The sequence below is a fragment of the Haemaphysalis longicornis genome, unplaced genomic scaffold (assembly GCF_048455015.1).
Source record: "Haemaphysalis longicornis isolate Haplotype H1 unplaced genomic scaffold, Haemaphysalis longicornis Haplotype H1 scaffold_6, whole genome shotgun sequence".
NCBI lineage: Eukaryota > Metazoa > Arthropoda > Arachnida > Ixodida > Ixodidae > Haemaphysalis > Haemaphysalis longicornis.
In genome coordinates, this window is record NW_027526407.1 from 42,383,716 (window position 1) to 42,409,295 (window position 25,580).

The 25,580-nt window shown below is 49.2% G+C and overlaps 1 protein-coding gene across 4 annotated transcripts in view; it reads left to right on the top strand.

The window, feature by feature from the left end:
• The window catches only part of LOC144142524 (G1/S-specific cyclin-D3-like), a 429,137-nt gene extending 404,474 nt beyond the window's left edge, over positions 1-24,663 (top strand). For all 4 annotated transcript variants that reach the window (XM_077674105.1, XM_077674104.1, XM_077674103.1 and 1 more), the window contains 2 exons: positions 10,107-10,246; positions 20,699-24,663. In XM_077674105.1, the coding sequence (XP_077530231.1) occupies positions 10,107-10,246; positions 20,699-20,917 (359 nt within the window). In that variant the 3' untranslated portion in view covers positions 20,918-24,663. The remainder of the gene's footprint in view (positions 1-10,106; positions 10,247-20,698) is intronic.
• Positions 24,664-25,580: the final 917 nt, after the last annotated feature.

Genomic DNA, 25,580 nt, shown 5'->3' on the forward strand with positions numbered 1-25,580 from the left:
CCTTCTGGCTTTTATAAAATTATGTTCAAGAATTCGTTCCACTGTTGTTCTTCATCTCCTTCTTCAGTGATCAACACAGAAGCTGATGTGTCGCCGCCTCGAAACTTTTTGATCAGTAAACTACGGTCAAGTGAAAACACTGGCCCAGTCCACCGCCCTTTTCGTTTAGTTCGGGACATGGCGGAGTAGAGCAGAACTCGTTGTTGACCGTAGCGAACCCCAGAAAACCGTTACATAAGCCCTCAGCGCCCTGGTAAGCTGACAAAGTGTTAGGTGGGCAGGGCCGTGAAACAAGCAGCAAGCGGCCGGCAAAAGGAGCTCGACGCCGCCATCGACAGCCCACTCGTCTCTAGAGCTACTCTCGCCATGTACAGGTACTCCTTCCCCTCGAAGAGTCGGCCCCCCTAGCGAGCGCGGCCGGAACTAGAACCGGCGGGAGTGTATTGTGCGATCTAGCCGTAACTCAGTGGTAGATAGGCGGCGCGGCTACAAAATGCTCAGTCCGCTTCAGAAGCCGAATGGTCGCCCTCCCGTTCTTAGACATGCGCACAAAGCGAAAGGCGTGAACAGACAAGTGATCGACGAGCAGGTACCATTAAACGTTCCGACGGAAAAGCGGGGATGTCCTTCGGGGCTGCTGCAGTGCAGGTGCCGAGCGGAGCGAACTCGAAAGGAACAAAGCGATCGCTGCTATCTGACAGTTATTCACGACGCCATTTTGGCAGGCAGGCATTCCGCAGGGGTTCCCCGCCTTGGGCATGCATTCATTTCAAGTTATAGCAAAACTACGCCGGCTTATTTCAAACCACGGGGAGTCGTTTAAATTCCAGGCGCTGCGGATTCTACGTACTCGCCGCACAAAAGCGTTGTCAACCACAAAATGGTCTACAGCTCGGGGAACGCATGGTGATATAACGTGTTTTTTTTTTTTAATTAACGTTATTTTGTCACAGGGCAAATATATGGGGGTATGAGTTTATGGTGATTAGATGAAAATGAAAATGTTCGCTTCGCGGATGAAGTTAAGGCGCCCATGTATTCATGCGGCGTACGCGGAGGCCCATCACCGCAAGGCGCCGCAGTCTCGTCGACCTCAAGGCGAGGCAGGACCACAGCAAGTGGTGGAGGTCGGCGATCGCGTCGCTGCGGTGGCAAACTGGGCAACCAGGGTTTGTAAAGGATAATGTTTGGTGTCATACAGGAAGTAGGGTTGTAGCCGCTTCGAAGGTTGGAAGCTGGAAACCGCTTTCGGGGAGGCTGGCGAAAAGGTAGTCGTGACATCGTCTGCTGGTCGTTACAAGGACAACAGCGCAGTCTCTTCAGAAACTCCCCGATTGCAACTGTTCCCTGCGGACCGCCATGACGACGGGAAAAGCTTTGGCCTCGTGAAACATGACGGACCAAAAGTCTTGTTAGTGGTGCAAAGAAGGAGCATGGTTCCTTATCACCGGATGAAGCCGTTACTTCATTGTTATGTGTGCTTAAATTACACTACGGCTGAATCTAGAAAAAGCGAAATTAAATAAATTCTAAGCTAATGCACGAAGTTCGGTGCTCGCATCAGAGAAGTCGCAGATATCACAGAAATCAGTTTCATCACCCTCGAACGTACACCGAGATTCAATTGTAAGAAAACTCAACAGTAGGCCAGAAGTGGAACGGTGGCTTCACATATTTTAAGAAGTTGTTGCCCTCAAAGTTCACTTCGTTAAATGCTGCAAGTGCAACTCTTCCTCGACTTCATCTAGGCAATACTTTTTTACTTGTTACATAGCCTCCTACAAGTCAGTTAGAAAAGTTCGGGTCCCCTCGAACGACAAGGAATCTCCTGCTCTATCGCCGGCCCTCCCATGGAACTATGGAAGTATTCGAGTTCAAGCTCCTCTCGCCTCGCACTAGCGCGCTGTCCTCCCGTGAAAATATCTCTCAGCCCACGGGTGATTAAAGGTGGCATGCGCGTAGGCTCATCCTCCAGGCTTAAAGGGAAGCCCAACCGGCAACGCAGAGAGCGTGGGAAGAGTAAATGACAGGGTAGGAAGGGGGGGACCCAGTGAAAACGAATTCGCCGCAACGCCAATTTGGTTAATCGACGCCGATAAGCGTGGCGGGCGAGGCAACGAGACGGGTTCCTTTGCCGCTGACCGCTCGGGCGGCTTGCACGCGTCGTCGTCGTCGTCAGTGGCACGGCCGGACTGGTTTGGGGCGGTCCGAAAAGGGGTTCGCACTTTCACGCCGAGGCTCCCCAAAGCTGGAATGTCGATTTCTCTGTCATCGGCTCGGGTATTTCGAAAGGTCACTCGAGTTTGTCTGTGGGTCTTCAGCGGTGACCAACGGATAGATTCTGATTGCTATACGAACAGGTGTCCCCTATTCTCCATGATGACGTAAATTAATACCTGATGCGCACGGTGAAAGTTGGTATCAAATTCGGCAACCTTTTGACTTTCGACGAATAAGCCGCTGAGGCCAGGTGACTAATTATTCGGCAAATAAAGAATTTCAGTATTGTAGCACCTCGTAGATGAGCACATATGGCTGAATAACATCACATTTCTGACTACAAGTGGAATTCGTTGGGCTCGAGTGGCGTTCAGCCAAGTTAAGTTCAGTTCAGTGTGCGCGGCAGGTTATCATTCGGTGCTGAATGCTTGCACGGGTAATAGCTTTCTGGAACGGAGGCTATGAAATCATTTTTGTGGAGTAACGGTAACATTGCTTTAAGAAGACTACTGATGACCGCCGCCGTATGCGGACTGTTAAACAAATTTCTACCAATCAATCAATCAATCAATCAATCAATCAATCAATCAATCAATCAATCAATCAATCAATGTACTCCAACATCTAGAAGATATTTCACGTCGATCGTGTCCACTGCGCTGTGCGGAACGTCAAACGGATTAAATACGGATACTTGGGAAATCACACTCCTGTGCCGTTGCTTGTCATTGTACATAGAACATCCAACCTATCTGCAACCAACCCCCTTTCGTAGAGTGTTACCGACCCATTCAAAAGAGAAACAGGTTCCCGCCATGTCCACCAGAATCCCAGCCAACCGCCACGTCGTCCCGAGCCCACGGAATGCCGTCGCCGCTGCTGTTGCGTAAACATTCTCGAAAAGCACTCATTGACGCGTTCCCTGACCTCTTAATTGCACCTCGGCCTACGTCCGCCCGACGGCGGGTGTCTGTCGTGCGGGGAAGCACAACCCGCCGTCAGGCCGTCTGCTTTGCATAGCTCGCGTGTGTAGTGGCGAAGCCAACTCATCACTATCGGTCAAAGGCTTCCCGATTTGACAGCTTATCGAAAAGACCGAGCGTTCGCCTCCTCGAGAACCGGAAAGGATTGGTCGGCCTACTCAATTTTTGTCGGTTCGAGTTTTCTATTTCTTTTTTTTTTTTTGCTTTCTTCGCCGAGGATCTTGGCCTAGACCTCCGACGACGACGTTGAGACGCATTCTTTTCGGCGCTGCTCTTTTATTCTGCTTTGGGTCGACCTCCACGGTGAGGGGGCCAAATTCCTCACGGAGAGGACGAACCTGTTTCGGCCGCCGTGTCGATTCTCCCTCCGCACTGACACTGCAACCCCTTGTATTGGCGGCGGCGCTGAAAATTACGGGCAAACCGAGCACGCGGTATAAACGCTCCCCACGTTTAACCAGACGGGAGATAATATTTCGCTTTTTGCTTTAATCTATCCCCCTACCCCCACATTCCCTTTGTGCTGTGGGATTGGGAGAGAGGCTGTATTCATTGACTTCAAGATGGAGGAAAATATCGTGCGATCTGTGGCAGATTCTCGTTTCATTTTATTTCATTAAAGACACCCCGAGGGGGTATTACGTAAATGGTGGGTAACAGAAGGAACAAACGTAGAAGCCAAGGGTTTAACAGAGGAATATACAGCTTTGCTGTAACTCTCGCGTCTTTGAAGCACGAGCGTTCTAGCGCGAGGCTTGAACGGTTGTCCCGGTGTTTTTTTTTTTTTTTTTAGTATGCGTTATGTTCTAGAGCGAGGCCTAAATGAGGGTCCCGGTGTTTTAGTACCGTGACTGCATGAGACGATGGTTACGACGACATTAGACGCCGACAGCCCGAGCCCCTAAGGGGCTGCACCCCTAAAACTCTGATTGGTGTTTTCTGTGAAGCATGATGGGTAAGTAAAATGGTTGCGATGGCGTTCGGAAGGCCGTTCCAACCTGGTGCTGTACGTGGAAAAAACGGGGCAGAAAAAAAAATAGAGGTCCGGGCACTTGGAAGCGAACGACTCGCGCGGTGAGATAGGCGTGTTGCTGAAATGATATAAGATAAGTTCTATGGGAGCCAGCGCATATACTCGGTGATCGACTTTGATACAGTTCAGCGTCACACGCTGACGCTAGGACGGTAGATAATCAGCTTAGATAATCAGCTTAGATAATCAGCTTAGATAGTCAGCGTAGATAGTCAGCTTAGTAGCTTTTGCTCCAATAAAGGAAACGTTTGGGAACCGAGATCCGCCTAAACAACAAACGCAGAATTCCGACACAAAAAAAAAGGGGGGGTTGGGAGTGTGTAGGCAGCGCAAAGGGCGAAGCAGCATTTAATGCGCGGTTCTGCGTATTCGTTGAAACAAACAACATCCGCCACCAAAGGGCCGCTGGAACAACACCGCGCGCACGAATCTCTCGCGCGTGAGCCGTAACGTATAGCGCGCTTCACGGCCGTGCATACATGTCATCACAGCGAACGTTCACATTCAGGGCACGTATTCTCGAGGGTGGAGCCTGCTTTCACGCGACGGCAATTTCGGAAACGAACCCGTCCTCGCCGGTCTCACCACCGAGCCATTCATGTCGCCGCCGTGTCGCTTTCCCTCACGGCCGCCATCGCTTTTCCCTGGCTGAAGTTTTTCCCGCCTCGCTCGCGTGCTGTGTAATAAAAAAGTAAGCAATTTTTGAAGCGAAGGCTTCTATGCACCTCTGATGGCGTGGGTTGTCCACTAAAAAAAAAAAAAAAAAACTCACCGCAGGAAAAGCCAACCTTACACAATTGGTCTCGAAACATGATAATGATGACAAGCGAAGGTGCATCAAGCGCCCTAAGAAAGCAACACATCCCGTGGTGTGAGTTGAACCTGGGTCCCTCGACTTCTAACTGATCGCACCATTCCGACACGGACGAATTCGTTTGGATTTTGGACTTTCTCTTTCAACTTGTATGGAAGAAAACTTCGCGTTTCAACCACCTTTCTCTTAGTGAAGAACAAGGTTTTGATTTTGTTGGAGCTCTCTCTTTCACAGTTTCGCGCCGTGACCGCTCTTAGCAATGTCTTTCCCACTTGACTCATGTCTGCTGCAGCAAAGCCCACATTCGGGTCTTCTATCTTAGCCTGTCTAGAAGCGTCGGCACTGGTATAACCGCGGCGCGGAGGTTGAAAGCCACCGTCATTACACAGAGCAAATACAACGGAGAAACGTTGGTTTGTCTACGTCTAGCCTTACTCACTGCTTTCAGCAAAGCGCCTGTGCCGTGGTCTAACATCAAACATTCACACCAATGATGGAACACGATTTGGCTAACCCGCTTGACTCCGGCGCAATACCAGGAAGCCCACCTATGGTTTATTCAGACGGTACATGAGATGGGGGCAAGTTGGGCCAGTTGGGACAACTTCTCAACGGGTGTGCGCGGAGCGCAACAGTGCAACGACGGCGGAGAGAGTAGAGACGGGCCCAGCTCTCGTCTCGCTCGTCCGCCCTTCCTTGCCCCAAGTCTTTCCTCTTGTCTGCCATTCATGGCAGCGCGGCGTTGTCTGTCGGGCTGGGCGAATACGTGCTTCTTCTTCTACTGCTTCCTCCGTCGACCTCCGCTGCGGCGGGGTATTTGTTTAATCGCGGGTTTTCTCTCTCAAGCCTTTCCTCGTTTCTCATCCCCCGTGCCATCCTCACCGCTTTCTTTCTTTCTTTCTTTCTTTCTTTCTTTCTTTCTTTCTTTCTTTCTTTCTTTCTTTCTTTCTTTCTTTCTCGTCCATCCTTTCGTAGGCACGGTCGGTCTGCGTGCCTCCCTGGGGGCTTCCTCTCGAACTTTCTTTTTGTTTTCTTTTCGTCTCGGCTTGGCTTGTCTACGCGTCTGGCTTCTGGTATGCAGCCGCCCCACGTGGCGCGCGATGCGTCTGTCGCTGCATATGAAAAGGGCAGCCGACACCCTTCTTCGGCGCCGAATCCGGGACCATCCATTTCGGTCTTAAGGCGCGCGCTTTGAACCGATTTGCCCTTTTGTTTCTGCTGCATTTTAGTCTGGTTTCTTGACCCTTTCATTGGCGTCTTTCTCTCAGATTAGAAAACGATGAGCCGCACAAGATTACGTTCCATTGTTTGTCTTCCTCTTACGTGTACGTCTGGTTAATAATCGTCTCTGACAGCCTCTTCTCGAAACAGACATCGTAAACGGAAGCTTACCTTTGAAACGGCGCTGTCAGAACATGCGTGCACACAGTCGCAACTGAACAACTGCACATTTGTTTTTATTTGTTTCCTACGTTTTACGCACATTTCTGCGCACACAGTCGCAACTCAACAGCTACACATTCGTTTTTGATTTGTTTCGTACGTTTTACGCATATTTCTATGCCAAATAATTACCTCTAATCAGAAGCAATGAATGTCGTGCTCGTCCAACCTCTGACATCGTTTACGGATTGCCTGCAGAAAATGAGAATTCCATGAATATTCTAGCGCAAACCTACCCGATCTTCATGCGGCACGTGCGATCTGGTCGTATAAAGTGTGCAAAGGGGTGATGTCCAAGCCCTCGATAGGCCACAGGGGTGCCTACACACTCCAACAACTCCAGACAAAAAAAAAAAAAAAGAAATGGGGGGGAGGGGGGCGGGGGGCGATCGTTAAAGGCGTGTTTCTTGAAACGGTACCGCCCTACCAACAACAATTGGTCTGTACAACAGAACTGCCACGCGTGGTCCTCTCGCAAACATCGCGCAACCGTGTCCAATGAAGCGAGCCCGCACTATTTGCTGCATCGTTATCCCTTTCCCCGCAGTGCACACCGGACCTATCCGCCTACCGTCCTGCACTCAGCTAGTTGCGTGCAGTGCATGGGGCCGCACGACTGCTGGCCTTACTTTTCATAATTTCTCTCAGCCGAAAGTCTGCAGAATGATTTGTACGAAGGACTAGTTTTGTTATAACCATTTTTTTGGAAGTGACTTCGTTATAAGCGATACTTATTTATGGAGAACATGATTTGCTCTCAGTACACTGCAATGGGAACTAGAAAAAACTACCAGTAAAGCGAGTTGTTCGAATGACGTGACTTCGTTGTAGCCGGAACGAAGGCCGCGGGACATGAAACTGGCTTCGTTATAAGCGATACCTGAAACATGAAACCAAGAAACACTGCCAATAAAGCAAATTCGTTAGAAAAACTGTTTACAGCAGTATTACTTGTCTTTAAACACCTGAAGTTTGATCTTGAAATGCGTGGATGCAAATCGTCGCAATATGCGTCATCGCAAGTTAAAAAAAAAAAAAAGAACTCTCAAAAGGTGCAAACTACGGGAAGGAAGACGCCGCACAGGGAGAGGTAAGCAAGGACAGGCGCGGGCTTGCAACTCAACTCTGTCCTTGTGTACTTGTCCTTATGCATCCTTCTTTGTGTGGTGTCTTCCTTACCGCAGTATACACCTTATGACAATTGCACCAACTCGCCCAGCAACAAGTCCTTCTAATAATAATTTAAAAAAAAACTCCCTCACGTGTTTCCTGCTACAGTTAACGGGCCGCACAAAACACCGCATCGAGAAACCAGTTACGTACACCACCACCGAGGGTGACATGAGGTAAACAAAGAGGTTGCACGCGGTTCCGTTGCCCGCGTTGCTGCACGCAACTAGAGCCGATGTTGCGCGGCCAACTCCGATCGCGTAATGGCCGTCGCTCGGCGGCTGCGGAAGAAACACGCGTCGGGCATGCGCGAGAGACCGTGAAATTGTCGTAATGAAGTCGTGCTCACTCGGCCACTTCTTCCGCAAGGCGGTCTCAACGAGATCGCCCCGCTCAGTCACGGATCGTGCATCGCTGCCCCCCTCTCGTCCCTTAAAAAGGAAGCCGTGATGGCCACTCACGTCTTTCGCATCCAGAAGAGTATTTCTTCGCTCTAGCGGGGGCGGACATTGTTGTTACCATTCTCGCGCATCGGTTTCTACTTGTTTCCCTTTACTGTCGTTGCTTTTCCTCCCCGCTTCACGGAGGGAGGCGAAGACAGACGTGTCGTCGCCCCGTCGTGATCTTTCGTCGACTGTTTTGTAGCTGACCATAGAAGAGCGGTCATTACGGTATGAGAGGTTGGGCCCTGTTGACCTTCGCGTAGTTGAGGTGGCGCTCTTATTGCTGGCTAGGTAGGATGAGCTCTGCGACTTTAATACCGACATACGAACTATTTCGGCTAATCGGGAATTTCGTAATATCGAGAACTTCGAGAACTCGCGATTGAAATGGTAAATCGACAGTGGAGCTTAAAAGTTTCGTTTTCGCACGCACACACACACACTATATATATATATATATATATATATATATATATATATATATATATATATATATATATATATATATATATATATACATATATGGGTAGGCAGTAAGGAAAGCAAAGGAAGAATGTGGTAGGACCTACCACATTCTCTCCTTTGCTTTCCTTGGCTTTCTTGACTGCCTACCCTTATTTCTGTATTAATTGAATTCAACGAGCCCCTCAAATGAAGTAATTAAAACACAGAAGCCTTCCGGCCATTGAAATGCACTATTTTGTTGCAATTCAAGTTCGCCGCTGCTTCCATCCGTTCTCGCCAAGAGAGAGAGAGAGGTATGCTGAAGCAAAGAATGGAGCATGTCGTCATCCAGTACTGCTAACTTTCCGCCCTCCGTCTCATTTTTGTTACTTCGCGCGCCATCTAAATGCGCGCGCGTTCCTTTGACAAAAGTGCCTATGTGTGGACGCCCGATAAAGAAGGAAGGCGTCGTCGTCGGCCTTCTGATGTACCAGGGGACAGACGATGGCTTTTTGACGACAGCGCGGGCTGGTGGCGCTCCAAGAGCGAAGAAAAGACAGACAGGGAGAAGACACCGAGTAGTAACAAGAAGAGCGCTAAAAAGCCGGCGCGTATCGCAGCCACCATGGCCGTGCCACCACCATCCGCCTGAATCATCGGTGTCTCCCCGCCGACATGGGTTAACGACCACCGGCAGAGCGGAGGAGAGACCCCCCTCCTCGAAGACCGACCGTCGGGGTCACAGTCACCGCCGTCTTGAGTCACGGAGTGACCGCGTAGACTGGGAACCGCGGGTCCTGGAGTAATACCCTAATACTTCTTCTGATGCAAAAAGCACGGAACCCTTGTTTCCACTCTTCGGTAACGTTTGAGAATGCCCGACTTTTGTGGTTTGGTGTGAATCCAGCGTTCGAAGCGCCGGGATTCGTTATAATCATCATTTCACCGTCTTGGCCATCAAATGCCGAGCCACTAAACTGGCAGAAGGGAGAAGGGGAGCAGAGTGTGTGAAACAGCACTCCCTTTATAAGTATAAACTCCTGTTATAACGAAATCGTTTTATGTAAACTGTCGCTTTATTCGAAGTTTTTCGCGGTGCCAAATGCAGTGCAGGGATAAAAAAAAATCGCCTCCACTTTAAAGAGTCACCGCTTATTGCAAAGTTGTCGTTGGGACTTGGCTATAACGAGCGTTTGCGGCTGACGCAGTGAACTTTGCTTGTAACAAAATTGCTTCTTCATAAATCTCGCTTAATTAGAAGAGTTTCATGGCCGCCAGTGCAGCGTATGTAGAACAAATCGCACCCACTATTAACGAACTATCGCTTATAACGTAGTCAGTTTTCTATCCCGAAGAGTTGGGGCCGGAAACTGTTTTCGTTATAAGAGGTGCTCCGTTAAAACCGAGAATGACTTGCGTTCCCGGCACTGCAGCTGGTACCGCGAAACTTTTCCAATAAACCGGGAATTCGAATAAACCTATTTCGTCATATTCGCTTGTTTGACCTGGCTTGTTCACGTATCGCTAACTGTGACTTCGGCTTTGTCTCTTCGCAGAGTTCGAGTTCATCCTGTCGCCGGCGTCGATGATCGCCGCTGCGAGCATCAGCTCGGCCGTCTGCGGACTCGTACGGCTCAGTTGGGACGAGAGGAAAGACCTGCACCTCAGCCTGCACGAAATCACCAGCATAGAAGTGGTACGTATTACAACTCTGTAAAGCGGCTTGAAAGCTATCTTCACTCTTGCGAAAGATATGGAATTGCTCGCTTATTTGAGCAATGCAAAACCGGGAAACAATGAATGGTTGCAACTCATCATCATTATCAGTATTTCGGGTTTTTATTTGGTTTCGTGATCGAGCACTGTCCTCACCTCCCGAAAGCCTTTAAGACGAGCTCGTCCGCACTACATTTTTTTTTATCGAGGCGGCTTTCCAGAGTGGCAGAATTGTCGTACTTGCAGGGTGAATGAGAAGCTGTGCGTGGAAGCTAGCCTCACAGGGTTCGTAAAACCACGATTGCGCACTCAAATGGGGTGATGCGAAACCAAAAAAAAAAAAAAACAATAAACATTTACATCATCATAATCATTACTACTGCAGGTTTTTATTGAATTTTGTACACAGTCGGTAGCATTTGTCAAATGCCTAATGTCGCCCCCTCTGCGCTTTTCAAACCGCGAGAGTCGAAAAACTGTGTCAATAAGCGTTCGCCGTTGTTGCACCCGGCGTGAATAATGAACGGCGTCATCAATTAATTGCACTCAGAGGAAAACGTACTCTGGAGCGCTTTATCCGCCCACCACGGCGACACTATAGGCCCCGCTAGGCTAAATGCGATGATAGTAGCGGCACTAAACTAGCAAGAACGGAAGTGAAGTGCACCAAACCGAATATTGAATGAACAGAACACGGTGAACCGAACGCAGACGATTTGAGTGGTTTTTCCAGCTCAAATGCCGTTTTGTTTACTGGACAAAAATGTTTCTCTGTATATCGAATGGTGCAAAACTGAAGAATAACAAAATTCAGCAGGTCCTTAGAGAAGAAAAAGGCTAAAATAACGTGTAATTGAATTAAATTAGTGAATTTTTCTGCTATCTTCTGCTTGCACGCTGTCTTCTGCTTGCACGCTATCTTCTGCTTTCGCGCTTCCGTAGGCAACCGTCTGCTCTATTCACGTCCGTTTGCTAGGAGCCAGTGCAGCATCTGCATGCGGAGATTTCCCGAGAAATCCCTCGTTCACCGGCCTGTGCCCGGAAAGTGCTGATAAATAACGTTATAACTTTGCGGTCCGGCGCCGTCTGCTACGGAGGCGAACGTCCGTTGCGTCCCGATTGCCGGTTTCGGTTTCGGATTACACGGCATCGTCTGCTAATCGCCCGCGTTTCCGCTGTGTTGCGGTTTCATTGCAGAAAAAAAAAAAAAAAAAAAGGAAACAGGAGGCGGATGTCCCGTTTTTATTTTTTTCGATGCAAAAAATGCCTCGTGTGTAATTATGAGGCAGTTTTTAGAAGTAAATGTCTCTTCTTGCTAAGTACGCCTGCGCCCGATGCAGAAAGTTGCGGTCTATTGCGATCTCCTGCATCGCAAATTTCGCTTTCGGGACGCCAACACCTGCATCAAAGTCTACATCGAACTCTACATCGAAGTTTGCATCACAAGTTTTGCCACGTTTTGTGATGCATATTTGGTAACGCGGATTTTAATTGCGGGAATATCTATGGTATTGGAATCGTTTCTCGTCAAGGCCAGCAATTTCAAGCAGCCGTCCATTTTCTCCCGCTAAACCCCGAACTGAACGCACACCAATAGGGGAGTGTTAGCAGGCAGTTTTCGACCACAAATCAGAACTCGACATTCATATAAACGATGTTAATTCCGATTCATGTATTGTACCGATAGCGAGTATAACTTGGGAACGATGTTAAAAATGATACAGAGGAGCCAATCAGGAAAACAGTGAGCCTCACGACACATCGAGTAACCGACGACACTGCTTCGGCGGCCAATCCAATCCAAAAAAAGAAAGCGTGCGTATTCTCTCAAAGCGTTCTTAGAAAATCACTTAAGGGCGCCTGAACTGTTCCCCGCCCAAAGTAAACAAATCAAACGGACAGAGAACAGGGAATACAGTGAAATGCACTGCAACGCGTTGAAAGCTCGTTGTGTACTGAGTACTGGTGCCGCGTACTGAGAAGAGTCAATACAAAAAAAAAAAAAAAAAGAAAAGCGCCCTTCGGCGCCGGTACACCGTTGAAAACGCGTCGACTGTGCAACTGGACACCTCGCAGTGAGAGAAGGCCGACCGAAGTCTTCGTGTGACTCGTGAGAAAACGGAGCCTCGCGCTTTACGCGCTTCGTGGCAAGAACCAGCGGGGTGAAAGGCGTCTGAACGGCGCCTCTGTGGCATTCCACCAGCTAGGGGGCGCTGGCATTCTTGGCTCTCGGCGCCGAGGCGGCCTGCTCCTTCGTTTTTGCCGACAAAGACGAGAAACGGGAGGGCCGAAACGCTCTCGTTTTCTTCCGCGAAAAGGAGTGTCCGCCTCTTCCCGTTCTCGTATAACGCGTACTCCGTGTCGTCGTTTACAGCCGTACTTGAGGCGAGATGCAGGGCCTTGTTTTAAAGGGACAGACGACAGATTTTTGTCGAGTATATTTTCTTCGTTCCAAATGGAAGGGCACCACTTAAAACACCTCGACCCGAAATGATTTTGCTGATAGCACCCTAGAACATTTGAAATATAAATTTGTAGATTTACCAGCCGTACGTGTCCCGCCAAAAGGAATGCTGGCAACCATGGCACTGAACCGCTCTGCAACGTACCTTTAACTGCACGTGAGAGATCAAAAGAGGTGTTTAAAAACTTGTCCAGCGCTAAAGCAATAATAATGTGAAACTTTTCCTATTCCTTCAGGCGGTTTTTCAATCACGCGTTGAAATCGACGAAATTGTTCGGACACGGACGGTAGTGTCATGTAGTGACGCTACATGTCGCCACCTTTCACACTTCAGAAATTTTAGTGCAAAATTAAAATTATTTCCGCCTGTTTCTTTAGAAATCCCCTGCGGTTACCCCAGTATATAAAACGCTGGCTTTCATATCAGCTCGGAGATGTGCACTACACGAAAATAAGTTGTCTGTCCCCTTAAGTTGTCCGTTGACGGCTTTGTAGACTTTGACTCCTAGTTTCGTTAAACTGGGAATAATCTATTTAGAAATTGGTGCTTGAGTTTTCTTCTTTCGACCACTGGGCGAAGTATGGAAGTTGTGCGGACGGCGGGAGCAGAAATAAATCATCTCCGAAGAAATAGATCCGGGACAAATAGCCAGGAAAGGAATGGCCCCGGAGCAAATGGGTCCGGAACAAATGGTTCCAACTGTTCCGGGATCGGCAGACGTCGGACAGTTTATGCAGATGATCTGTGGCTCCAGTGTACAGGAAAAGGCGTGACAATGAAAGTTATTGTAAGATTCGATCAAGCCTTGATCTCAAACCAGGAGGCATAAATGACATGAAGCAAAGACCAAAAAGAAGTCATCGATAACCACGAAACACACTAATAACTCCAGTACCCTTTCACTTGCGTTCACCTTTCATGTCTCGTGTTCTTCACTGTTCGGAATTGTCAGCGATGCTCCAAACCCATCGTCAAAGGCGATCAGGCCATTATCGTCAGCACAACCTGTTAACTCGACTAAATTGACAGGCTAAATGTCACCCTCGTCCCCCGCTGCCCTTAGCTCGAGGTCACTGAACTTAACAGTAGCCATAGCGAAATCTGTAGACACAAGAGCTTCCCGGCGACACAGTATACCGTTGTAGAGTCAGGAGCATTCGCTCTCTACCGGAGTCTCGTTCTGCATGTTTTCCAATGGTGCTTAGCGCAAACCGTGACCGCTTTCGGCGAATGGCCTTTGTCGCCCGACCCCGCCGCTCTCTGTTTTGGCGGCCATTGCCAAGGGCACGTCATCCACGTCGGTGGAGGAGGAGGCAATGGCGGCTAAGCCTGCAAGCAACATGTGGCGCGGCCGACGCATTCGGGCTTTGTGAAACTTTAGAGCGCCTCTAAAAACAAGCGCAGTGTTATTCCTTGTCGTCATCTGCCGAACCTTCTTTCCCACACGAGTTCCTCGACGTCTGAGCGAGCGCTCCGAAACCACCCCGGCCTGTGGGAAAGTTGTACTCATCACTTCGCCGATAGCAATTACTCTCCCACTGCACATCGCCCCCTGTCGGCAGCGATACGCGTTTTATGCGCCGCCGTGCCTTCTTCGGGGCTGCTTCTGGTTTTTTTTTTTTTTTTTTTTCGTCGCGCCCGGTCGCTTTATTCATTCACACTGCGACGGACCCGTGAGCGAGAAAGCGAAAAGAAGAAGCGGCAAAAGCGACCAATCATATGCGGGGCAAACAAAATTAGTCTGCTCGGGTCAGACAACCCTGTGCCTCCAAAGTTGCAAACACTGTAATACATGCTAGCGGAGCAGACGGTCGTAAAACCTTAAACGACGCGACATGATGCTCTGGAAGTTTTATGTGGACGTCTTCTTCCTCATCTCGGAGGGGGGAGTGGGAAATTTATTCATTTCTTTCGTTGTGTGTGGTATCTTCATTTTTTTTTCTGTACGCATGCCAATGTTGAGGGGGTCCTCGAATTTCGCCTCACGGAGCGAATCAGGCCGTATATAACTGTCGTCAAGTCATGCCTCCGCATCAACGCCGGGTTAGATAGACTTCGTGCACGTCCCTCTAACCAGGCCTCGCCTAGACCGGAAATGTACGCATATATAGAAGCGAGTGCTGCATATTAGCAGTGCGTAACTAGATAGATATTCTGTATACACTCAGCCCGTATCGCGTGTCCCAGGCGTTGACTTTATAGTCTTCAACACCACTTGGTAAACCTCCGAGCACGCGCTCTTGTTTAGACGTAACGGGTGTGAAAAATGGCACGCGATGCGTGAGGTTAGTTATAGTTGCCCGCCGCATAGTCTGATAATCCGCGGGGGGTCTCGATAGGAAGTACACTGCACGCTAATGCACAAACTTCCTTCTTCTTTTTTTTTTTTCTTCGGTCAGAGCTCTCGGCTGCATTGGTCGATTCTGTGGGAACCCCCCATAATGCACCGGAATATATGCCATCCGCTATGACTAGCTCGAGGCTGTCAGCGCCATCAGTACTGTTAAAAAAAATAAAGCAAGCGGGTAGAGTTATTGCTTAAAGCACCCCCAGCATTCGGCGCTAAATTTCGACCCCTCAGGAACCTATCAAAATAATTGCATGAAAGTGATATTTAGCATTGACGAAGGGGTCGACTTGGTCATACTTTCTATGGCTCTGAATATTTTTTGTGTTATTCGTTGTCAAAGACTACTCCCTATGCATTTCAATGGGACAGTTTCCATAGCTGTGAAGCCTGGTCGCGCTATGCAATAATCTTTAAACTGCACAGAAAGCAAGCCAAGTTCGCCCCAATATTCGCTGTGCGAAAATGTTTCATTCAGTTAAATAACTCCAGAGTAATCACTACTGAAAGAACTGCGATGAACCGGAAAGCTGCTCCTGGAATAAGTATCTTATCTGAACAGTTAAACCTCTACTGCCTTCTGGAGACGGAAAGGCGAACGATAGTGTTCATGCGCGTACAAAACTCATCAACGTCTTCAAAAACGTTCAACTGTGTACAGGGCAGCGCGTATTGGTTTGTATTAAAGACAAGAGAACGGTGTTAGTGAAGTGTAGCACTTTTTGAGCGGTTTCTCAACGCTCCTCAATGCTGGCACTCCAAGCACCAGATTCTTTTTCTATGCTAAAAGTCGTACATTTTCACCGCTAGGTTCTATGAACCCTGTAGAGCTCGCAGTGGGACATGCTTATGAGTTCATTGTTCGTGGCTGTAACGCCGAGCTGACGTCGTTCGTGTTAAGAGGTCAACTTTGGGTGCCATGGCTTTTTTTAGGTTTCCCATATAAAGCACCTTGTTTGACCCTTTTCTCTCTTTGCGTACGAAAGACCAGCTATTTAATCGACTCAGAGCGACTGCTCTTTAAAGTCGCAGCAAAGATGGCGTTGACGAGGGTTGTGCGAGATCTCGAAAACAAGCAATCAATTACGCTTCGAAGGTGAAGGTTACGCGCTGGGCGACCCATGCATGCCGCGCCAGGTCGAACAACCAGTCCACGCGCGAATATCGTTTCACTTCAACGAGCGCCATCCTCATCCGGCCGCTTTTTCAAGGTCAAAGAGCGCGGTGGTCACGCTGGCGCCCGGAGCCAACAGCGAGCGTAAATTTTCCCACAAGCCGGCAACAAGAACCATCTCTGGGTCCCGCCTTTTTCGGCAAACAAGGTGCAAAGGCACCACAGCAGTATCGTCTCGTCGCTTAACGTCTTCAGCGGTCGGCTGCGAAACCTCGTAGAGGGGTAGCAACGACCGGAGAAGGTCCGAGCTTTACAGGCTGTTGCACTCAGTGGCCAAAAGGGGAACACTCCGTGCTTCTGGCGCGCTGCTCCGGGGCTGGTTGACCTTATCGAGGTGCGGAGAAAGCAAGACAGGCACCGAACAGCCTCCTCGTCCATAAATAATAATCGCTAAAAGCCCGCGGCGCGCACCAAACGCGCGAGTCGGCCACGCTTGAACCTGCGTCGCCCCCACCTCTCCCCCCTCACTCCCCCCGCCGTCAATACGTGGACCGAGGCAGAAATTCCGTTTCGGCCCATTCTCCGGGAGCAAACACGCGCTTATTCCCACGCTCTTCAACGGCGCCACCAGGGACTCGGCTTCTTCCCGAACGGCCCGTGGGCAGCCTGCGCCATCTAGCGACCGCCGCTGCCGCTGCTACCTTACCCGGCTCCAAACGAGCCGCGCGCTAAGCCTAAAGCACCAGACACCCCCACCAGGCAAGGCGGGAAACAAAACGAAGACAACGCCAAAATGGGACACCCCGCGTCGAACCCAACGAGACCTCCGACAGGCCACAAGAACAAAAAAGAAGCGAGCGGGCTTCTAGAAGCGGTTGGGAGGCGCGACGGGCCCGCCACTGACGGCGTGCCGGTAATCAAGTGTAGTGGTACTTTCGCCCCTGCAGAAGGGAGGCCCTTGTACATTGGCCGCGCTGCGGCGGAGAAGAGCCTTTTCTCCGCGCCGCTGATGCCCCTCGCACGTCCGACGCCAGGAATGTGCCCGAGCTGGTGGCGGCGGCGGCGGCGGCTCCGTGGTGGTGCCCTCAACGTCCTCGCCACACGAAGCCCGGCCGCAATGGCTTCCTCGGACGCCGCTGCAGTTCGGCTGCCTTCTTTTTTCCTTCCCTTTCGTTATTCGTCTGCCTTCACGTCGCTGGCCGAGCGGGCGGGAGCTTAGAGGAAGGCGCGTATGAATGGCCGGCCGTGGCGCGCAGGTTTCGTTTTCGTTGTTGGCCTAGCCGGCCCCCCCTCGCCTTGCGCCTCGCTGGCTGGATTCGCGGAAGACGTCGGCGGGACGGCGGTTCTTTTCCAAAGTGCCGCCCCCCCCCCCTCTTTGAGCACCCCCTCGGGCCTGTGAGAAAAAATCGTCTCCGTGAAAGTAGACCGCGAGAATGCCGGCGTTCTCTTGAAACGAGGTGGGGTCTTCCGAGGGAGCCAGCGAAGGGGGTGTCCACCGTTTAGCTGGCCGCCGAGCAGCCAATCGGAGGCAGACTTCGCCCCCCCCCCCCCCGCAATCTTGCACGCACATCTCCGACATGTCCCCAGTGCCATGCCTCCTTTATTTTTCTCTGCTCTCTTATTTCGTTCTCTGCCGGGGATTGAGAGCTGGAAGGGGATGAAGGAACGACGGAGTGAAGGAAAATAACGAAGCCGCCAAGCACGACGCGCACGTGGAGAAAACGGGTGTAGGTTGGTTTGTTGCCATGCCCGGACGGTGCGTGCCGACGGAGAACGACCTTGTCGCTGATGGAGGAGCAACAGGTGATTGGCGCTGTGGACGCTTCAGCTAAGCTTTGTGGGGTCAGAAGGGGCGCATCGTTCCGGAGTTAAAGGTTTTCTCCCGTTCGCGGTTGCGTTAACCAGCGCATGCGCTGTCGATATAATAAACGTTCAGAACTATGGGAGAACATTGTTTTGAATCATTAAGGTATGGAGTGGCATTCCTAGTCGCCTTCTGAGGTGCCTGTTATTTTAAGGGCGAAGCACCTTAACGCCGAGGCTTGTCCGGCGTCCGTGCTCACGGCGCAGCACCGTGTAAATCGAAACATCTGTGAACAAAAGGTTCACAAGAACAAAATAAAAGGTTCACAAAAGGTTAACAAGAACAAAATAAAAGGTTCACAAAATGTTAGAGAGAGATGGAGAGAGAGATAGTGCTCCTGGAGAACCGTGCTGCGCATGCGCGAGGAGCATTGCATTGGATTGAAATGGATTGGATTGGAACTGGTTTTAGCTGCAGTAAGCATTCTGACATGGGATTTACGGTAAGAACAATCCCCAGTGCTTTGCCCACTCGTCATGATTCACTTCGTGGAGATGCGTGAATTCTTTTTTTCTTCGCTGTCACCGAACTTTACGCAGTAAACGTTTTTAAGGGAACCGTGGGTGCTATTCGTAATTTTGTAGCACCCGTAGTGTTAACGCAATGGAGGAGTCAAATAAAAATTTAGGAGGCAAAGAATGGACTGGGGCACGTCGAACGGAACGCCCGGGGAAAGAGAAAACGCATTCGTCCTGCAGTGGACACAAACAGGCTGATGATGATGATACCTACCCCAGTTCGTGCTAGTTTATGGTCAGACATCGCGATGCGACTTAGATGTTTTTTCACGTATAACTGATAATGGCATGATGGAAATTTGATGACACGTCGTCGTCCCATAGAAGCCAGCTCAACGACACCGGTATATACATCCCGGCAAACGGTTCGGCACTCAAAACACGGGTTGGTGTATCGTGTTCAACAAAGGGTGTGGGGCCCTTACGTCCGCATACAAAAAAGGCGCGAACGCTTAAAAAAAAGGTCGCCTTAGACAAGATCTCGATCCTCAATTCAAGAAGCACGCGACCCGACCCGGTGTGGGGTATCTCCGTAGTTAAAAGGCCCGATGGGGAACCGCGGGAAATCGGCAGCGGCATCTCGCTTCTTGATAACGAGTGTGATTTATGGTTTGTTTGAAACGGAAACAAGGAAAGATGGCGGGAGCGGTTAACGGAGAGAGGGCAGGACAGTAGACCGCACTCTACCAAGAGCAGTGTTCCCGTCCAAAGATATATGGCGGCGAGAAGCGCTCGGGGTCCCTGCGGGGTGGTCGTCGGTGGCCGCCGGTTGATACGACGCCTGCGGAATTCAGTGTGTGCGTGTGTTCTCGGTTTGTCCCCCATCTACTCGCTGATGTTTGCGCCGATGCTTCGAGTCTCCTATCCGTCTCTGCGGCCCTCCTACCGTCCTCCCTAAAACGGACGGCTCCTCCTTTCAAGGAGGGAGATCACCCATGCTCGTTCGTTCCGGTTTAACTAGCCTCGGTGGTCCGCCTGTGTCGCTGGCAAACTTCTCGCGAAAGGTTCCCACATGGCCCAGTGATCGGCGGAAGTGGCTGCGTTTTGCCGAGAGAAGCCAAAAAAGAAAAAGTTCACCACAAGCACTGGTGGCCTCTGCGTTCAAGCCGCGGCATATCTGCGTCTAGTGGTTGTGAAGGCACTTGTCAATGCCTGCCGCAGCCCTGATGAATGGGACCCAATTTCCGGCTGAGAGAGAGCGAACGTTATGCCTGGTAGAGACCGGCCAATCAAGTGTAGGAATCACAGTCAGGGGGAGAGTGTGGCATGGCACGCCGAAATGCGCGGTTGTCCGGATCATTCGTTGGATTATCTTCATTGCAGTTTGAAAATGAGCGCCGTGTTACATAATTGCAACCGTTTGACGATCTTGGCCGACTAACATTTTTGCGAACGACACGCATGCAAAAAAGCAGATGTTTTGATTTGCATGTAGGGTCATGGTTGCGCCACGGTCAGGGTCTGACACGCGTACAATTTTACATCGTACACCATGGTCATAGAGTCTGGCACGCAGATTCTGCTGGTGTATTCAGAGTAGAAGGAGAGCTGCGATGGTAGACGGTTGTACATCGTTAGAGCTAGCGTCACTAAATAAAGGCTTTTAGAGTATCGGCCCTCTTTTCTCTCATTGTCATGTGCCGCCGGGATTTTCATTGGTCGGTCGGCGCCACGTGATATTTGTTTACATATGGGCGCAGCCTATTTGTTTCTGGGCGTCTCTCTCTCTCTCACTCTCTCTCTCTCTCTCTCTCTCTCTCTCTCTCTCTCTCTCTCTCTCTCTCTCTCTCTCTCTCTCTCTCTCTGTGTCACAACTGGCGGCGGTTTCGTTGGGAGAGATGGCAACACTGCAAGCCAGAAACAAAATGGCCCCCAGATGCTTCTCGGTGCACGAAGTATCGGTACTCTTAAACGTAGCATATTTAGTGACGCTAGTTAGAGCCAGCCACACGTAAGAAGAATGGTGATTCTGCAGCCGCTATCGGGCGATGTTTTTCAGTCATGTGTCGCGAGTATTGATGCCACTTTGATTCTGGCTCCCTTGCAAATGAAAATGAATTGCATGATTTATTGTCTATCGTACAGGTGGCTCAAATTTCCCGCCCTTTTTTTTTGCACTTGCAGGACTGCCTACAGGACTGCCAACAAAGGATCGAAAAGATGCTGGTTCGGAACTACCCGGAATTGACCAAGAGCCTGGCGGTCACCGCGAGCGGACCCGCCTCGACGCCCGCACCTCAACCGCAGTCGGGGGACTACGCAGCCAAAGTGAACGCCGAGACAGTGAACCTGGAGTCGGAGACGCCTGAGACCCCGACCGACGTCCAAGACGTTCTATTTTGAAAAGACGGCCCCGTAGAAGACGCCGGACATGCGCGTAGGAAGACAAACCGACAGCACCGCTGCCAAGTCGGTCCCTAGAATGACGCCGTTTTAGAACCGCAAGAAAATGCAATCGAACTTCGGAGAAGGCATCTGGCTTGTCGCTGGGGCTTTCTCCATTTTAGCAAATGCAATGGAACATTTTGAACTCGTGTGTGCCGTTGTGTAAGACTTTCGGTAAACCGTTTTTTTTTTCTTCTTCTCTACTGCCACGCGACAACTGCCGAGGAGACTCCGGAGAGCCTACCTTCTGACGTGACCTCAACGCCATAGACCCCCCCAAAGGTTTTGTGAAAGATGGTGGTGGCTGTTGAGAAGGACAATGAAAGCCTGCACGTGCGCCTGGGATATTGAAAGAGAAGACATGACGGAGACAGTGCTAGCGTTTTTTTTTTCTTTCGTTGAAATTTATGTTGCCAGCATTGGTCACTCTGTACTTTTTTGTTGTACACTTTTCATTCCGCCATGGCATTGTGGAAGAAAGGTCAACCGTCGCGACTGCCATCTTTTTTGGTGCATTGTAACAAGTGCGTCTGGTGCATTGTAACAAGTGCATTGTAACAAGTGCGTCTGGTGCATTGTAACAAGTGCATTGTAACAAGTGCAGTGCGGGAATAGGAAGACGCCTAGTCAAAGAAGAATGAGACTCTTTTTTTTTTTCAAGTTGCGTTCCACATCGTAGTGGTGTGCGCAAGGAAAGCTGAAACGTGTGAGATCGAAACAAAGAAAAAATGCTGGTGCTGCAGGAAGAAAAAAAAAGACTAGTTGAACGATGTCGAATGAGTTTTTTGGGTAACGCGTGTGTGTGTGACGACTGTGTGTCTCGGCTGGCGTTTTAGAGCTGTTGTTTTTTCAAACGTTAGACCGAAAAAAAAAGCGAGAAAAGGAGTTGACCCTGCTATGTGTGCGTGTGTGCATGTGTGCAAAATGGCGGCCTTTGAGGGTGACCGACGGAGAAGTAGGTTGTGCAAAAGTTTGGCGAACGCTTCGCAACCTTCCGATTTACTTGTCATCTCCGTACCCCCTCCCCCTTTTTGGGGTGCCTACCTTCGTGTCGGAACTTTTCAGTTTTTTTTTAAACGCCGAACGGTTTAGATGTGAAACGAATTGTCTTCATTTGATATGAACTCGTGTGTAAGTGTATGAAAGTCAGAAAGTTACCGCATGGTAAACACTCAGGAAAGGTAGGCAGTTTCGAGGTTTAGTGGGTATTATATATTATAGCGATAATTATTTCTATTTGTCTTTTTGTTCAGTTGAGTTGTTTTTTTTTTTTCTTCTTCTATAGCGATGCACGAGGGCATTTCTTCCTAGGGTGTGTGTGTCATCGTGTTTGCGCACACCCTGTGTACATACAATATTTACCTGTCTGCATACACAACCGATTGTACCCGAGGCATGCACACTGAATCGGTGCTGTCATTGTCCGCCATTTTTCTGCCCCAAATATCGGTTTCTCTGGAATTAGAAGGCTGCCCTGTCAACCGAGCGGGGTGGCCGGTGCGTAAGCGACTTAATACCTCTCGTGTAGATGCCGGCTCAGCGCACGTTTCTAATGGCACTGGTGGACGTATTTGGGCTTTGTGGTGGCGTACTTTGCGTCGCAATGTCAAATCTGCACTGGCCACTTATGGAACTCGGGCTTGTTTAAAGCCCTATTCAAATGAAAATGCACGAACTACATTAAGAACCCGGCGAGCTTCGACAAGTTCTGTTTTCCGAACTTCAAGGAGCTGCCGTTAATAGTTGCTAACACTACAAGTGTCATCCCAGGAACTTGGACGAGAGTTCAGTCTGTTCCACCCGTGCCATTTGAATTTCCCGCCGAACACACGCCGGCGCGCAGAGCAAGCGCAGGACACGTCGTAGTCATCTCCGTATTACCTCAGAACACCGTAATTTATGCCTGTTGTCCGCGCTACCTATTGAAGCACCGCTGCTTCCGGTGCAACTCTGACCGTACTCTACTCGATAACGCCGATTCCGGCCCCAACCAGCGCTTTTGCAGTTTTTCATCGAAGAATATCGCCCAGTCACACGCAGCAGAATGGTTTAGGGACCAATGAACTTGACGACAAACGTCGCAACCTTTCTTTTTTTTTTTTCCTACCCGTCTTCCGCCAAAATATGCTGGTCATATGTTGTATTCCTCACGTTTTGCGTCAAACAACCAGTCCTACGTCCACGCAGCTTTCGTTTTTTAGTCGTTTGGTGTGTGTCCCACGTCCATTTTTCCTTGTCACAGCGTCGAGAACGCGTATATAAATATATATTATATTATATTTTATGAATATAAATAAACTATTAGGTACTACACCCCGCATTTAAGTACACTGATTTTTTTTTCCCCACGTCCTAACTCTTTCAGCTGACCCGCCTACCGTGTAGACCTGCTTTCAATACGACCGAGTTCATTCGAAAGCACGAAATAATGTCAGCTCCGGAGAAGAACGAAAAGAGAAAAATTGTGATCTTTTACAGACCCGATTTTTTCGTCAGTACGTATGTTTTTATACGAACTATAGACGCCTTATTTATTGAAAACACGATCGAACCCTCCTCTGTCGAGACCGGGCCGCCCTGTCCCGAAGCATTTCCGAACCGCTCCCCGCGGCGCGGTTGTCCGCACTCTAGCGTGAAAGGGGTGTTGTCCGCACTCTGCAGCATGAAGGAATGCAATGCGAGCCGTTAGGCTTTTGAGCTACTGATACCTCCTGAGATGTAATTGTTAGTTTTGTAAAAAAGAAACCTCAGGTACAACTTGAAGTAGTATTTGCCTATGAACACCGTGTCCCGGCGTGATTACAGCCGTTATCCTTACCGGATGGTCGAATGGATGCATGAAAATCTTGTTTTCCACTTGAATTACGCGACTTTTTTTTTTTCTCGATCGCATTTCGGCCGTGGTTTATTTTTGAACGGGACACGGGACGAGGTACGGTATTTTCTTGTTGTTTCGCTTAGTATCGAACACCGCTTTGTACAATGCGTTTTTTGCCAGGATTATTTCTAGGAGATTTGCAAAGGTAGAACGTTCAGTATTCAACATGCATCAGTCGTTAGTCGAAGGGCGAGAGTGCCTGTACAACGTACGGCTGCGTTACTGATACTAGCGCCTGTAAAAAGGAGACACAAAATCACATCGCCACGTTGTGTGACAGGCTGGTACAAACATGACCAATATGTTTAATTCTCTTTTAACTTCGTTCAGCGCAGTGTGCTTAACACTTTTCTGTTAGCTTGCCTGCTCTGACGAGTGTGCCTTTTTTTCAAGGTTTTCTTTCTTGAATAGGTTCTTGGAGTTTAAAAAAATTCCTGATTTGTCGTCGATGCTGTTTGAATTAGCATCTGATAAGAACCTTTTTTCGTCGCAAGCTTGTCGTGCGACATCTTGACTTAGCGGAACGAAGGTACTTAAGCACACTGTGCCAATTTCCAGTCGGAATATGCAAAAAAAAAGCTGATGAAAAAAAATGAAAAAAAAAATATTTCATCTTTATTGTATTTTATGTAACCAATCTGGTAGTGTTTTTTTTTTTATTCAACAGAGGTGCCTGAATGTTTACGCACAGTTTAGGATGCGTTTGTGGCGAAAAAAAGCGTCAAAACATGTTGGACGCCGCGCGCGTCTCTATTTGTATATATATGATTTGATCGTGAACAGTGATGTTTTGTCGTGCTCGCAATAAATGAAAACGGGAAATGTTCGATATGTGCCTGGCTTGGTTCTTTCGGCCCTGGTCCTTTTTCATAGCGTGTTCTTCATACCTTATTTCTTTTGCTGCTAAAAAAAGGTGGACCTGATGTTGCTCCACAGGCAGTCGAAACCTGTGGGAAAACTCCCCGCTTCAAGGTGAAACCGCATCTTCTCCACATGGACTTGGACACTTCTTGAACACCGCGGTCTGTTGCCACAGCTCGCCTCGCCCTCCCCCCCTCCTCGTCTGATCACAATTTTGAGAATACCCATAGTCGTGAGTGGCTAGTGGTCTTTGAGCGATATTTTTATGTACACTTGTTCTGCAAACCCTAGATTGATTTCTGAGTTTCAGCGAGCCACAATAATTTGGTACGACTTTGAATTCCCCTGCATGTCTGTCGGGTGCAAAATACCATACCCATTTCCTTTGAACACGTCAATAGCATAGGTACGGCTTATCTTGGTATTAAGTATAACCAAACAACCACACACGCAACGAGAATAAACTTACACATGGTTTTATTGGCTGCGCCCACGACAGATAATCGTGCGAACACAGCGCACAGTCCTCTCCCAATACCGCACTGGGGATGTGCGCTACTCTGTGCGTATGTAGCACTCCGCTGGGCTTCAGACTATGATCACAGTATTCGGAGCAAGGACACACTTCTCATAAAGCATTGTCGCACACGCCATTAATGTAACACTTTACTTGACTAACAGAAACAACTGTCGGGTGTGCACCGGAGTTTGGGATCTCTTACCTAACGCCATGCTTGAAGGTCCAGTGACGTCGGAACTATATTTCCGCTAGGGAAGCAAAAAAATATGTTAACATACGCATAAGCCCATTGATCATCATTTTTTATTGCTGTCATTATTTAAATTGTATCATGAGCATTTATTGTCGTTGAGTGCTTCTGC